Source organism: Thalia democratica, chromosome 4 (genome assembly GCF_965202585.1).
Source record: "Thalia democratica chromosome 4, ktThaDemo2.hap1.1, whole genome shotgun sequence".
Taxonomy (NCBI): Eukaryota; Metazoa; Chordata; class Thaliacea; order Salpida; family Salpidae; genus Thalia; species Thalia democratica.
In genome coordinates, this window is record NC_139168.1 from 52,927,540 (window position 1) to 52,943,353 (window position 15,814).

At 28.1% G+C, this 15,814-nt stretch overlaps 1 protein-coding gene across 5 annotated transcripts in view; it reads left to right on the forward strand.

Moving 5' to 3' along the window:
* Window positions 1-5,856, forward strand: part of LOC145833885 (centrosome and spindle pole-associated protein 1-like) — an 86,344-nt gene extending 80,488 nt beyond the window's left edge. For 4 of the 5 annotated variants that reach the window (XM_082941125.1, XM_082941129.1, XM_082941126.1 and 1 more), the window contains 5 exons: window positions 3,909-3,987; window positions 4,553-4,635; window positions 4,804-4,828; window positions 5,015-5,126; window positions 5,442-5,856. In XM_082941125.1, coding sequence (XP_082797251.1) covers window positions 3,909-3,987; window positions 4,553-4,635; window positions 4,804-4,828; window positions 5,015-5,126; window positions 5,442-5,644 — 502 coding nt within the window. In that variant the 3' untranslated portion in view covers window positions 5,645-5,856. The remainder of the gene's footprint in view (window positions 1-3,908; window positions 3,988-4,552; window positions 4,636-4,803; window positions 4,829-5,014; window positions 5,127-5,441) is intronic. The other variant, XM_082941127.1, reaches the window with a different exon arrangement.
* Window positions 5,857-15,814: the final 9,958 nt, after the last annotated feature.

Consider the following 15,814-nt stretch of genomic DNA (forward strand, 5'->3'; position numbering starts at 1 on the left):
GATACTCGATTAAATGTACTTGGTAAGACTACAGTTGGTGTTCCGTCTACTTCGGTACATCATATGGTTGTGGTTGCTAAAGCTGATGGTAGCTGTAGAAGAATTGTTGACCTCTCACTTTTGATTAAGTATTGTGTACGAGAAACACTTGTAAAAGTGTGACTGATGCATGGAATGGGTTTCATTCAGTACTACTTCGACCCGAAGATCATCATCTTACAACATTCCTTACTCCATGGGGAAGCTACTACAACAAAGAGGCACCACAAGATTATATAGCTATTAGAGATACATATACGCGCAGGTAAGATGTAATTATAATTGACATACCTAGAAAGACAAAATGTGTTGATGACACTGTTTTAAAGGATGAGAAGGTAGCTGATCATTGGTGGCGATATGATTGACCATTAGAGTTGATGGGGAAAAAATGGAGTTGTACTCAATCCCGAAAAATTCCAGTTTGCACAAAAAGAAATTGACTTTGCTGGAATTACCATTACTAAATCTGAAATTAAGCCACAAGAAAAGTTTATAAAAGCTATAAGGGATTTTTCTATACCCAAGTCAATAACAGATGTCCGATCTTGGTTTATCAAACATCACATTATAACCAATTGAAATATTTGATGACTAAGTTGAAAACGTTTTAAGTCCCAAAACAGGGTTATACTGGAGTTATGAGCTAGAACAGTGGTTGGCACGGTGTACACTGGTGCACACTGGTGCACACTTAAGTACATGAATTTCTTTTAGGGTGCACGAGACTTTTGGGGTGCATGAAACTTATTTTGGGGTACATGAATTTTTTTTTTTGTGCAGAAACTAAGTTAAAGTTTTTTTTTGAATCTTTCTATATTTAAGACATATTAAACCTTGATATCTAATTGCTCATTTTGTTGTTAATATAACGACCAGTTTTGTATTCTCCTAGTTCTATTCTGTTACATTATGTAAAAATTCTTCCACCCTTAGCCGCCCAAAGAAAAACCGAAGTGAGCAAATCTCATAGATTCTTAAAACAAAATAAAACGGTTAGTATTCTATTAATGTTTAATTCTATTAACTCTTATTGTTTAAAAGCGTTTTGTTACATTAAAAATTACTATATTAAACAGCATAATCAACTGATATTTGACAAAAAATTAGTTAGGCCAAAAAAATTCAATTATGTTTTACTTGTAAAAAAATTAAAATATAGAAAGGGTCAATAACATCAGGGCTGTCACATACTTAGCTCTCTAAGAATAATTAAGTCTAGTTTTAAATCATGAAAAGCCTAGACCAACTGAGGCTAGTTTTAGTATATTTACAAAAACTCAGCTTGACTGAGACTAGTTATAAATTTAATGAAAATCTTGGGTTTATTTTGATATCTTTTAAAAATATTCAACTGTTGCTTTACTTGAATTTTTTAAACTTGTAATTAATTATTATTATTAATACCGAATGATTAGTAAAAAAAGGATTAAAAGTGTTTAAATATTCTTAAACACTAGCGGTGCTAAAGAATGCAAATTGGAGTGCACAGAATTTTAATTTTGAGATTTAGGGTTCACGGATTCGAAGTAGCGTGCCGGCCACTGAGCTAGATGATACATTCTACTAATCAAAAGAAACTATAGTTGTAGCCATAACAAAGGGAATACAAATTTTCGATTTGGTAAAGCCCACTTGTATTTAACCAGACTGGTCCACAACTAGTATTGGTTAATTTTTATCGCAAAAACACTTGCTGTTATAGCTCTGCTGTGCCAGGATGTTGTCAAGCTGGATAGCGTATTGTTTTGGCAGGCTCTCGTTTTCTTAGAACTCCAGAATCATGTTATGCTGCGGTAGAGGGAGAAAGCCTTGCAATTGTTTGGGCACTTGAGCATCACGGTATTTTTCACAAGGATGTAATAATTTGATGATTCTGACTGATCACAAACCACTGGTAAAATTGTTTGGAGACAAAACACTTGATGAGATTGCAAATCCCCGCCTTTTCCGGTTGAAGCGGAGAAGTCTTTTGTGGCGATTCAAGATGCTACATAAACCTTGAAAATTACACTTTACCTCAGATGCAATGTCACGTCATCTAGTGGAAACCATTTATCAAACAACATATGAAGTTGAGATAAGTGAGTGTATCATTGCAAGTCATCAAGTAGGTGATAATTTTCAAACTGTGACTTTTGACCGAATTAAAGAAGAAATTTTAAAAAATAAACAAATAATGAAGCTTTTTCATTATATTAAAACTGGTTTTCTGGAGACCGAAGACCACCTACCATTAGAATTGCATGAGTTTTTGATAATTCGCTATTCTTTATTTATGATGGATGGCGTCATCATGTGTGGCGATCGTAAAAGAAAACTGGATCATAATAAGCTTCTACCATCTAGCAGTATATTTCAGGATGATGTGAGTAGAATAGTTATTCCTCCATCATTAAGAAAAGAGGTTCTTAGAGTGCTGCATTCTGCTTATCAAGGGTTCACTGCAATAAACGAGCGAGCAAACGCGATTGTTTACTGGTCGGAAATAACAAATGACATTTAAGGTGTTCGGGAAAATTGCAATAGTTGTAACTTAATTGCACCAAGCAATCCTCGTCTACCCCCAAATGAACCATTAATTCCAAAACTTCTTTTTGGGATCAATTGTCTGTGATTATTTTCATTTCAAAGGGTGCTATTATTTTGTAGCTGCTAAAAGACGGTCTGGCTGGACAAAGAATTAAATTAGGTACAAATGAGTCTGGTTCAAAAGGGCTATGTAAAGCTTTGCGTCGTGTTTTTGTCACTTTTCGTGTTTCAGTTAAAATATCTTCAGATGGTGGTCGAGAGTTTTCTTCAAAACTTACCAAAATTTTCTAAAACGATGGGGTATACACCATCGTATTTCATCTGCATATCATCCTATGTCAAACGGTAGGGCGGAACTAGCAGTAAAGGCCACTAAGCGATTGTTAATGAAAAACGTTGGTCCAAATGGTGAACTAAATAACGACAGAGTTGTACAAGCTTAATGTAATCACACAAATCTCAAATATGTGGCGTAACACATGGAGTAGAAAGGAAGAGGCTCTCAGGTCTCGCTATGTTAAGTTTTTGAAAATTTAAGTGAGCACACAAAATCATTGCCACCACTGAATTGCGGTGATCATGTCATGACACAAAACTAAACAGGTAACTTTCCTAACAAGTGGGGGAAAATGGATTAGTAGTGGAACTAAAAGACTATCACAAATATGATGCTAAGGTTAGTGGATCTGGTCGCTTAACTTTTCGAAATCGTAAGTTTCTAAGGAAATTTTGGCCACCTGGTTGGAAATCTCTAAGCAGTATGTATTCCTTATCTGAAAAAAGCAAACACACCACTGCAGAAGTTTGTCTTTTCTGGTAATTATGAGAAAAATGATTTTCATGTCAATTTTGATTTTCTGCGCTCTCAGAAGGTAACTATAGCAAGATTTGCAATGCGAAACCTTCGCAGAAATTCGCAAAAAATTCCTTTCACCTGAAGACTCAGATTGCATGGGTGCAAGCCAATCCTCTACGAAGCAGAGAAATAGTGTATTGTCTCGTTTGGATCCTAATAATAAACCTGGGTTTTCTGAAGGAGATTTTGTTGACGATGGTGTGTCACCAAAGAATGAACTGCATCGTTCCAGTATAAAGATATACGCTTCTGAAAGTAGTACCTATGTACCTGTTTAAACTGCAGTTTATATAAATAATTTTATTTAAGTTTAAAATAAGTTAACTGTAACAATTAAATTTTTTAAGTTTTATTTCGTTAACTTCATCTAAGCTAGTTCTTTTTTTAAAACGAGTGGCAATCTTAATTATTTAGACAACTTTTACTTTGTTTCAATTTTTGAAGTTTTTCATCATTAACAAAAAAATTTGCTTTCATAAAGAAGTCCAATTCAAACTTCTTTAAGGACTCGAAGAAATTCTAGAAATCCAAATAAGGAAGCTGCATTCTTAGCTGAGCCGGTGAATTTTTTTATTTGCTTATATTAGGGTTGCTATAAAACCTTTAATTTGTCAATTGTGACAAAAATTGCCTTAAATTTTAAAAACATGAACTTTGTACAAAAACCTAAAGAAAATTTTGAATTATAAACAGTTTATACATGTAAATTAATGATGTTTCGATCAGATACGAAAAACCTATCATATTCAATTTTTTTGTATCATGTAGAATTTTATTTATAATGTACACATTTAAAGTAGCACTACTAGTAAAGATTTTTATACTATTTAAACAATTTTTTTATATAAAAAAAAATTCTTTCAGAAAACTGGAAATGTTTATAACTAAACCTATGGCAACCCTGTTATATTTAGTTTCTTAAACTTTTTTATAAGTAACTATTTTTCTTTACTTTAAAAGTTTCGATATTTTACACCGAAAAGAACTTCATCAAACAAAAATGATTAGTCTTGTTTCGTTATTTTTTTTACTTTTAGTAAATATTCTTCAAAATAATCTATTAAGATTTGTTGAAAATGACTTTAATTAATTTATTTTACATATATTTTTTAAAACACACAACAGCCAAAAACAGCCAATTCACTATTAGAAACTGAAACTACATACATACCAATAAGCGATGATTTTCCCCATACGCCAAAAAAATTGTAAGTTAAATCTACAATAGAGTATATTAGGCTTAATAAATCTAAGCTTTGTTTTAAAAAACTTATCTTTTCTTTTTAAAGTAATTTTACAAACTCATAGCTTTTATAACCTTACGATTTATGGAGATTAAAGCATACTGTCTAGGTAAACTAATTTTTTTTTTACAGAGTTCGTACTATAAGCAGTCGAAAAGTAAGTTTAAAATTAGTTTTGATAAAAGCAGCAAAATGTATATTAACTTATTTTTGTTGTAATAACAACTAGTTTTTTATATATTAAAGTAATGAATTCAAATTATAAAAGTTTAATTTGTTTTTAATTTTCTGTATTAAAATATTGTACTCCTATTGTTTTGTTACTAGCTTTAAAAAAATTAAGCAACGTCTACTTACAAAGCCTTCAACACCCGATCTATTGTCACTAAGTGATTTAAAGCTGCTAAGTGAAAAGAACAAAAACAGACTACATAATCTAGACTTTTCGACTAAAGGTTAATTTTGTAAAACTTTTGATAATATTTATGTAAGACTTTTTTTTGAAGCACCATGGCTTTTGATAATCAGAAGTGTAAATGATGAGTTAAATTGCTACTTTTGTATAAAACACAACTAATTATTTTAACATGTTGAAATAAGTCACGAACACTTTAAGCTAAAACTTATGCTTTTAAGTATATTTATTTCATATCTTGAAATCTCCATTTAAAAGATCAGCTTATATTTTGATAAAAAGTATATTTATTTTGTTATAAGAATTTCGTTTTAAATTTTTGAGTTCTACACTAATTAAAAATATCTTCAAACAGATTCTATTTCAGTAAGTGATGCGGATGAAATTTTGAGTCAGTTCGTTAGCAAAAAGAGCCCGAGATCAAGAAAAAACTCAAATGCGTCTAATATAATATTTCTGAACAACGATGTTGAAGACGCTCTCACAAAAAATAAAAGATCTCCTTCGTTGACTACGTTAGAATCCGAACCTTGGTTAAGGCCTTCTTCTATAGTTTAAAATATTGTTTTATTTATTTAAAAAAGATTTTCCTTTCCTATTCTGTGTTTAATTTAGTATATTATATTATAAGTTTATTATTTAATAAGTTCCATGAGGTACACTCGGTTACATTGAAAAGCTTAAGAATGCATCAAATTTAAACAAAAAAGTGTTCACTTATATTTAGTATAAGCAATAAAACAAGTTTTTATTAGAAAATTTAAGCTATGATACTTAATAAATATTTCAATTTTTTTATCTAAAGTCATTTTGTATTTTATAATTACGATCTTTTAAAGGTAAATAATTAATTTATAATACTTTCAAACACTTTATGTAAACTGTAAATTTACTTTTTTTTTAAGATTTTTAAAGTTTAACCTTTAAGTTTGAATAAAAAAATGTTGAAGTAGATATAATGTGTTGGTATTAAAGTATCAATTATAGTATTTGTTTTAACTGTATTTTTTATAGTTACATATCAATCATCGTCAAAAAAAAAATTACAATCTCCTGGTACTATATTTTTGAATGATGATTAGTTTAACATTTTTTTTAAATCTAAAACCAGCTTTTATAGTGTATAACCTAAGTTAGGTGAAATAAAACACTGTCATTTATTGTAGATAAATTTTGTTATATGTTAAATATTTCTTATTGGTAAAAAAAGTAATACAGAGTTTTTATACATAATGTATTAATATTTAAATTTTTACAGCATGAAAAAAAACATGTTAATCCTGTCAAAAACTATTCTTTTTCATCTTGTTCACTTTTTTACCATTTTGAAATTGTTAGAGTTCTTCTGAGTTTTGATAGGTCTGGTTCAAAAAGAGGAAAATATTAAAATCTATAGTATATAATAAATTGATCTCATAACTTACCTTTTTTTACTTCATGACTGGTCATTTTAATAGTTAGTTCACATGTATTTTAGATTTTAGCGCCGTGTAACTTTTAAGTTTATAAAAGTTTATCTAAACAAATTTAAAATACAAAAATTAATGCGAGAAAATGTTTTTCTGAGGCTATAAAAAAATATTTTATTTTGTAGAACATAGATAGTCAACTATATATAAGTAAAAAGTCCTTTAAAACAAACAAAAACTTAGGGACAAGGGGAGGTCAATAAAAAAGGTTTAAAACAAAACTAACATTTATCTAAAATATGAAGCAATAGTTATATTCTTTGAATTATTTAAATATACCAAAGAAATATTTAGTTTTTTAATACAAGTAATAATGTAAAACAAAATCATGTTGAATAAACAAGTTTTGTCAATTACTCGGAAATGCAAATTTTTATTAACTGCTCATCTATTTTAGCTTTTTTAGTAAGGAGCTAAGCTTTTAGAGAACGTAAACTACGTTATGGTAAATACTTAGTTTAAACTCAGGTTTATTTTAAAACACTTAAAACAAACATAATAATTGAAAGGTTAACAAAAAAACGAGATAGGAAATATTTTGTAAAGTATTATATAGTTTACATCAGTGGTCGGTACGCTACTTCGAATCAGTAAACCCTAAATCATAAAATTTAAATTCTGTGCACCCCAATTTTCATTCTTTAGCGCCGCTAGTGTTAGATATATGTCAACACATTTAATCGTTTTTTTTTACTAATAATTCGGTAACACCCAGTTAATTTTTACAGGCTAACTTTAAATTTACCAGTTTACCCTATCCATTACAATAAACTTTTAATATTGATGATCTAATTTTTACAAAAATACTTTATTTGTTTTACCCAGGTCTAAAATACTAACTAGAATTTTTACATAATGTAACAGAATAGAACTAGGAGAGTACAAAAATGGTCATTTTATTGACAACAAAATGGTCAATTAGATATCAAGGTTGAATATGTCTTAAATGTAAAAAGATTTTAAAAAAATTCATGCACCCTAAAATAAGTTTCATGTACCCCTAAAGTCTTGTGCACCCTAAAAGAAATTTCATGTACACCGTGCCGACCACTGGTTTACATCATTCTAGACCGCATTATAAAGCTGTATGTCGGAACATATTTGAAAGCTAAAGTTAAAACTTACAAAACTAAGCTTTAAAAACAGGAGTTGTTCATTATAACTTTTAGTTGTATACCTTAGTACGTATCCTATTTTTCTAACTGAAATCAATTCTATTTTAACTTCATACGTTTATAACATATTTTTTCATCATTCAAATTACTACGTTTAAACCGCTAAAGTAAGCTTGTGGCATTATAATGAAGTTTTGAAAAGAATAAATTAATTAAAAATTAGCATTAAATCGTAAAGACATAAACAAAAAAAAAAAAACTTGTTTCAGTTGGCAGTGAATTAAAACTAAATTTTCAAATTAAAATTTCACATATAAAAAATAATACAATATTCTTTTTGTAAATTAAAAGTACCGAAATAATTTAAGTTAGAAACGCATCAACTAAAATTAAGTTTAGTATGAACCTTCAAAGTAATCAGTTATAGTAAACCGGAAACACAATTTAAGAATCTAAACTTTAAATACTTCCTTACATTACACAGATGCATAAGGTTTAATGCATTGAACTACATATATGCTGTATTAAAACTAGGACATTATTTATATAATTTTTTGATTTTGTAACATTGCTTTAAGTAGTCTAAATATTTACCTAATTCCAAATGTTTATCTTAAAAAGTTTTTTTTATTATAACGATTTTAATAATATAGAAAAAGAACGAATTTTTCTAACAGTTATTTTTATTCTATTTATTCTAAAGCTCACTTAAAAAGCAATAAAAACCGTGCTGCACTGAAATAAATGATGAGTATTCGTAATAATACCTTTTAGACTAATTAGGTTTACATTGTAATTCCCAGTTGCTTATCTAAGTTTCCTAAAATCGTATTTTTGATTTTGTTACCCAAAAAACTACATTCAAACCACAAAAATGTATAAATTACTTTTATAACTTAATTTGGATTAAAAGAGATAAATTAAACGAAATATCCAGCAGTGATGCATTTGGTAACCTTATTTTCGACTGAATTTGTACCTAAAATGAACGTTAAAATGAGGTTTTTTAACTATACAATAACGATAGTTTATACATGTATTTTACCTTTTAGTTAAAAACAGTGTAAATTTTAAATCATTTTGATCTAAAAGCTATCAAAAAAACTAGAGCAGTTTTGTAGGGTGATAGAAATAAAACGATTATGATCTAAACTTGAACAACTCTAGACTTTACTCTATATCGACCTAAAACTTCAGCTACATTGCCACCTATGGTGTAGACAAGTTAAAGATTTAAAATCGACTCAACCAAATTTTAATGTTGCTTCTGCATTCTTCACTTGAGATAGTTTAAAATACTGACGTGGTTACTAACTTCAAGTGAGTACATTAGGTGTTAATGACGTAGACCTAGTCCTTAAGATATCCCACAGATAAAATTCTGTCTAATACAGCTACTTATACGAGTCACACGGACAGCTGATCATTCTCACATGAAAAGGCAGCTGTGATCATACCGATGTTATTTTCTGACGCGGAAGGAAACCATCCTTCGGGAACAACTAGAAGTTTTATTCACTTATGTCATTCTGAGACATAATTTTCAGGTTGATTATGGCCTGTTTTTTCAAGAGTTGTTGTTTTAAAGCTTAAGTGAAAGGAAACATAAAAATTGAATATACTTTGCTCAGTAGTTCAAAGCATCTCGAAAGATCAAATCTACTAAACTCTTAGAGATTAGAATTGTTTGTAAATTTGAGTTTTTTTTTTTCATTTGAAACACTTTTTAACTTTATGTGATGGTAAGTTTTTCATTATGTAACTTAAAGTGATATATTTAAACTACCTTGCAAAAAAGTTTAACTAGCTCTTTTTTTAAAGCCTCAAACTGAACAAATACATACAAAAAAAATTAACACGTTTTGTAATAAATTTAAACATTGTTATAAATCTAAATGTAATATATTGTATAATACATAGTTTTAAATGCGAAAGCATTTTTGCATACATAAGTCGAATATTGTTATTCTTTATAAAAGTTTAAATAATTTACTTGTTCATACTAGCAGATGTTTTTCTTTTACGGGTACCTTTACTAAACATATTTCCCCACTCCTCGACTGCTTCAGCTATTTTTAGTGGATTAGCTCCTAATAAATAAGCTAGTTAACTTTCAATGATCGGAAACATTTTTTTAGCTAGATTTAAACCACTTATATTTTGTAGCACTTAAAATAAAAATTTTTAGCATTTTTATACAGATTTAACTTTACTTGGATTTTGAAGTGTATTTCAGGAGAAAAATTATGAGAAAATACCTTATACTGTAAATTAACTTTTTTGTTCACATCTCAAAAATTATTGTGAAAATAAAAACTTTTATAGGACTATATGTTTATAAGCTTTTCGATAAATACTGTGACAAACTTTTGACAAGTTTCAGATATTCTCTTGGTTTTTGCAATGAAAAAATGCATTCATCTATTTCTAGCTTATTTTGCGTAAAGTTTGTTTCGTCATTATCATCATGATATATTTTTCTCAAATCATTTTTGTTCCAAGCTGCAAGTACTTTTATTGCCGTATCTATTGTAAACTCGCAATCGGTGTATATATCTGTGTTCTAAATAAATTACAAATAAATCTAAATGCACTTTTTGTAACTTAATTAGAATTTTAAAACTTTTAAGGTATGACTAATCTATTTCTTATCAGGTAATGTGTTTAAAAAAAAAGAATAACATTTAACTAATATAACATTTATTTTATTTTATTTCAAAAAATCAACAAAGTTTTTACTTTAAACTTATTAGTATCAACCAAATTAATCATATTAAAATTTAAATATTGTTGGTTTTTCTGAAGTATAATATTTTTGTACATAGTAAACAAGATAAAAACATAAATTACAAACAACGATTGACATACCAGAATAACGATTTGAGAAACTTTAATATTAAAGTATTATTACTGTAATTTAAAACTTTGTTTACTATATACTTGAACATATCCAAAAATTTCCTCAGCAAGAACTTTTTCTCTATCATCTACAACTTTAGCAAGTAACTCGAACAATTGACCTAATTGCTTTACCCCAATCATTTCAGGTCCAAGCTCCGGCCTATATATGCGTTCCTTAAAATTTCAGAGTTTTGTAGTTAAATGATTAAATGTATTATAACAAACTATGTACATAATTACTTTTTTTAAAACAGTGAGTTATAATCAAAACAAATTTACTTTACTTATGTAACGTACAAAGTTTATAAAACTTACAGCGCATGATTTCATCGATTTGCATTTAGCTTGTCTTAAGCATGATTTCTGTAAAAAAATTCTATATAAGCAACATCATTTAGTCAATTAGAAAACTCTAAGATAAGTTTAAAGACTTTTTTTTATTCAACTGCAATTAATTAATTAAGAGTAAACATCATGCAATAATCTCAAGTTAATAACTTAAGTTTTGGTGTATGTGTCGAGTGCTGGTTTTAAATCTACAACTTCAAATTTTAAGTATTTTATGTCATTAGGACCCCATCGCCACCACATCACAATTCGAAAAAGTTTTATCAATAGTAGAAAAAAAAGCTAATAAATTTTTGATTTGTTGATTTGATTATAACTGAGTATTAGCATAAGTTTTTTAGTTTACTGTGTTTAAATAAGTAAAAACTTACTTTATTACTTTTTCAACAAATACTAATTCTACTTGTTAGAAAAGAGGTTTTTATTAGGCGAAAATATTTTATAATAGTTGTATAAATTCTTTGTAGTTAATAATATTTAGTACTCTTAAAGCTAATTTTGATGGTATATTTATATTCTCTGGCTGCTTTATGAATAAACAAACCAACAAGTATAAATTTAAATAAATGTTACATAAAAAATATTTGTCATACCAAAAAGAAAACTATATTTACATAAAATTTGTTGTTTTCCTACTGTGGACCTGTTTGCCAGTATTTACTAAGAAAACTCAACTTACTATGCATTTTTACTAAAACTAAAAAAATATGTTAGTATATTTAAAATAAGTATGTTTTGTACTGCCTCAAAAACTTATAATACACACCTTTACTTAAATAAAGTACTGAAAATTGCAAAAAACCCATAGCTGGTTTCTTAAAGTTAAATGCTCAAAAGAATAATTAAAAAATATATAGTTGTCTTATAATTCTCTACTATTACAGTATCGTCTAACCAACACACTGTGTTGGTCAGGAACTTTGTAATCTTAGGATTACTTTCACGAGTATGCCTACTAGTACCTGACGTTTTTTAGCTGATTAGGCACGCGTAGCATGCTTAGAAATTAGCTTTGTAAGGCTAGAGGCCGAAAGCGTCTTAAGTTTTTTACTAGTAGTACTCATAGCTTAATATAAATTAAATATCTCATTAGCGACTAAACAAGACATCAGTTATCTAATTTAACTAGTGGTCTTAAGATATAATTCAATGTAACGTTTAATATAAGCTATATATTACTTATTTCACTTAGTCTACAGCAGTGGCGTAGCGTGGTATTTTGGTCAGGGGTGTGCAAATTTTTTTCTCAAAAAATATCCTAAATTTAAACTTATGTAATTAGCTTTAAAAAGATCTTTTTATAAGTGTTATGATTGAAATAAATTCATTAAGTGAAATAAGTTCAAAGTAGATGTTTTAAAAAATATTTATATATTATAAAGTTAAACAATTATAAAAAAAAGTATAAATTTCATTAGAATTACTTATACTTGCACAAATGTAAACTTACTAAATAAAAATAGTTTTTACTACTTTCAGTAAACTTTATATCTTTTAAAATGAATATATTCAATAAAAAGAAAGTATCTGTTTTATTTAGGAAAAGAATATCAATCTCTTTAATATACAATACAACAGTGATAACAACACCTCATTGCACATAATTTAAATAAAGTTACACAGAAGTTAAAATAGACCAACTTTATAACTGTTATTACAATTTATTACAACTTTGTAAAATAGTTAAAAGTATACTTTTTAAATTTGATTCATCTGAATGTATCTCTTAAAATAAAAATCACAAACAAAGTATATTTCTCATAGGCCGACACGCTTTTTCCTGTATGTTTACAAAAAAAAAAGATCAGAAAACTAGCAGTAGTCTTAACACTTATTGTTGCATAAAAAAAAACTTGTAAAATCGTTTAACATTCCTTTAAACGTGACGTATTTTTGTAAACTTTTTGTAGAAAAATCTGTCATAAGGATATACTACTGCGGTGCACTAATTAGTTGCGTTCTTTTTGAGTCAAAATTCTTATGAAGTTAATGAAGTTATAAAATTTTTCCTTATTGAGTTTTTAATCAACATCGGTGCGTACTTTCGCTTGCGCACCGAATCAGTATATTGGGTATTTTCCCTAACTTGTCACTAACTGGTATTCAAAATTTCATTTAACTTTTTGAATACTAGATAAACATAGTTGAAAAAAGGCAAGTTAAGCAGAAAAATTAAACAATAAAGAATAAACAAATTACATTATTTTTTTTTACTTCTTTCTTTTTTTGGGTGGCACGCATGCGCCAGTGTCCCTCCTCACGCTACGCCCCTGATATCGTATGTAATATATTGAACTGTAGTAACTTCTCGATTAACTAATCAACCTCGTAAGTAACGTTCTTTCACAAGTGTTAAAACACACGGCAATCAAGCAAGTAAAATACAACCGGCATCACCATATTAGGATCCAAAAAATTATCTAATACACAGCAATCACGCAGAGCGTGAATTAGGTCATTTACCTCAGTATCACCTGCGATCAACACTCTGTTGATCTAGTACTTGAGCATTGCCTTCATTTGACAAAACTAAAGAACTCCAACAGAAAACTTCTTTACTGAGTCGATTTAAACTATAATTATGCTGAATAAGCCCAAATACGATAAATTTTGGTTGAATCTCCAGCAACAAACTCTTATTTAAGTCAATTCTACAATTGTTTCTTGCTGAAAAAGCCCACGCATACGGTAGCATCAAATTTAGCTACGTATTACAACAACAAATTGTCTTAAAAGTTTAATCAATTGTCAGAATACTTTTATCTTTCAGTTGTATATTTGAAGATCGTAATTTTATTTCTCGCCGCGCTCTGCATCCTGTGTCTTTGAAGAAGCATAAGTGACAACGTCCTGAACCAGTAAATTGTATGAAAATCATCTGTTGCAGCACAACTAGAAGTCGTGAACTGCAAGAAATATTCTAAAGTAGATAATTGTAAGCTTGCGAACACCATTTTATTGTGTCTGTAGTTTTATTCTATAATGAAGTATATAAATACCTGTTCGTCTGTATTTGATTTAAAATTATTAAAATAGTGTCTCTAAAAGAAACATTGAAGCCTATAATAACGGTATAAATATTTAAAACACTCAGCACTCGGTATCAGATCGAAAAATTAAGTAAGAATCGAAATTGCCCTGATACTGGCTCCTGAAGAGATTGCCGAACCTGTTACAGAGGTGGTTTCACCGGAAACAGGAGACGCAAATAGTTCGGAAAGCAAAAATGGTAAGGCAATATTTTACAAGCTTTTCTTATTTTTAAGATTTTATTTTCAAATTTTTCAATAATCGGTTTTAATTTTTCTCAATCTGATTTACTTTAATAAAAAAAAGACTTCTTATTACTTTTTAATTGTTCTTTAATTTATAATATTAAAATTCAAAAAAAAATATTTAGAACTTTTTATATACTACGATGTAAAATTATTTCCGAAATATGCAAGAAGTTTTTTTTTAAACTTAAAGTCCCAATCTTGAAAGTCTTTATAAAAAATACTTTATATTTTAAATTATTAAACTTCATAAAAAGTTGACAAAGTAGAAACTTGTTTTTTATAAATTAAGTATCAAATTAAGTGTATTTCAAGTCAATGCAAAGCATAATTACAAGATTTTAATTAGCTAAAAGCCACGTATTTAACATAAATACATGTGAAAACTCAAAAGTTCCAGCAACTCTGCTGCAAAGTATTATACTCTTTTAAAGTAAAGTTATCTTTACACTTACAACTTAAATGTAATAACAAATGTAGTTTTTGTAAAAAATCCAAGAAACCCTATCACATTATAGTAAAAAGAGAGTAGTTGTCATTGACAACTACACAACTTGTCAATAAACAAATGACAATTTTGTTAAGCTATAAAAATTTAAAAATTACTACAAATTTTTAAACCACCTCTCTACCGCTTTCACTATTCCAAGTGGGCCTAATCGGAGTTTCTATCACTTCATATTTACTTCTATTCTTATAGCTGTGCCCGACCTTTATTTTATAAACTTTTAAAGTAAATTGTTATTATATTAGATATAAGCATTAGATTTAATGAGGTAGTTTTAAAAACATAAAAACTTCAGTATCCAGACAAGCAAGAGTATCCGAAAAATCAAACTAGCTGTTTCGTTACGTAAATATCTTCTTTAAATCATGAAATTTATTTGTCTTTTAAAAACAAACTGTTCAAGAGAGTTATACAAAAATCCAGAATCGGACTTTTTAAGATTTCGTAGAACTGTTCGTTTCCATTGGCAAGAAATACCATATTAGTCAGATAAAGTATTTAAGAACTTAAAACCATTATTTTTATAAAAAGCAACACTTTTACAAGCTAAAAATTTTATTTAGTTGCTTCGTTACTTAAGCTTATAATTAGTTTCGTTCATGTAAATTAGCTAGCAAATATGTTTTTTAGTTGGTGAAAATATTATGAGCAATGATCATTTTTATGGTAATTAAGCTAAACACAACAGCCTAGTTTATATTGTACAACATAAAAAGTTATTATAAATATTTTATCCAACTAATTAGTTTCTTACAATCATGTTCTTAAGTCCGTTTTGCATTGTTTTGTAGATATATTTTTGTGGATCTGGGTTCACTACTTCTAGTCTGTAGGAAAAAACAGCTTAATAATAACTATTTTTATTATTATATTTAATAATTGTAAATTTTTTAAAACTAAAATTTCAAGGTTAGACCTTTTTCTAAAGCACATTAACTTAACTATTAAAGATTTCTTTATACATAACTATTAAATATGTATGATGTAAAAACTCAGTTTAAAAATTTGTCGCACCTTTTATCGTTTATACACTTAACTTCGCATATAGGATTGCACAAACTATTTCTATTTTTCTTTGCCCCTAAAATTATAAGTTTGTTAATATTTATACT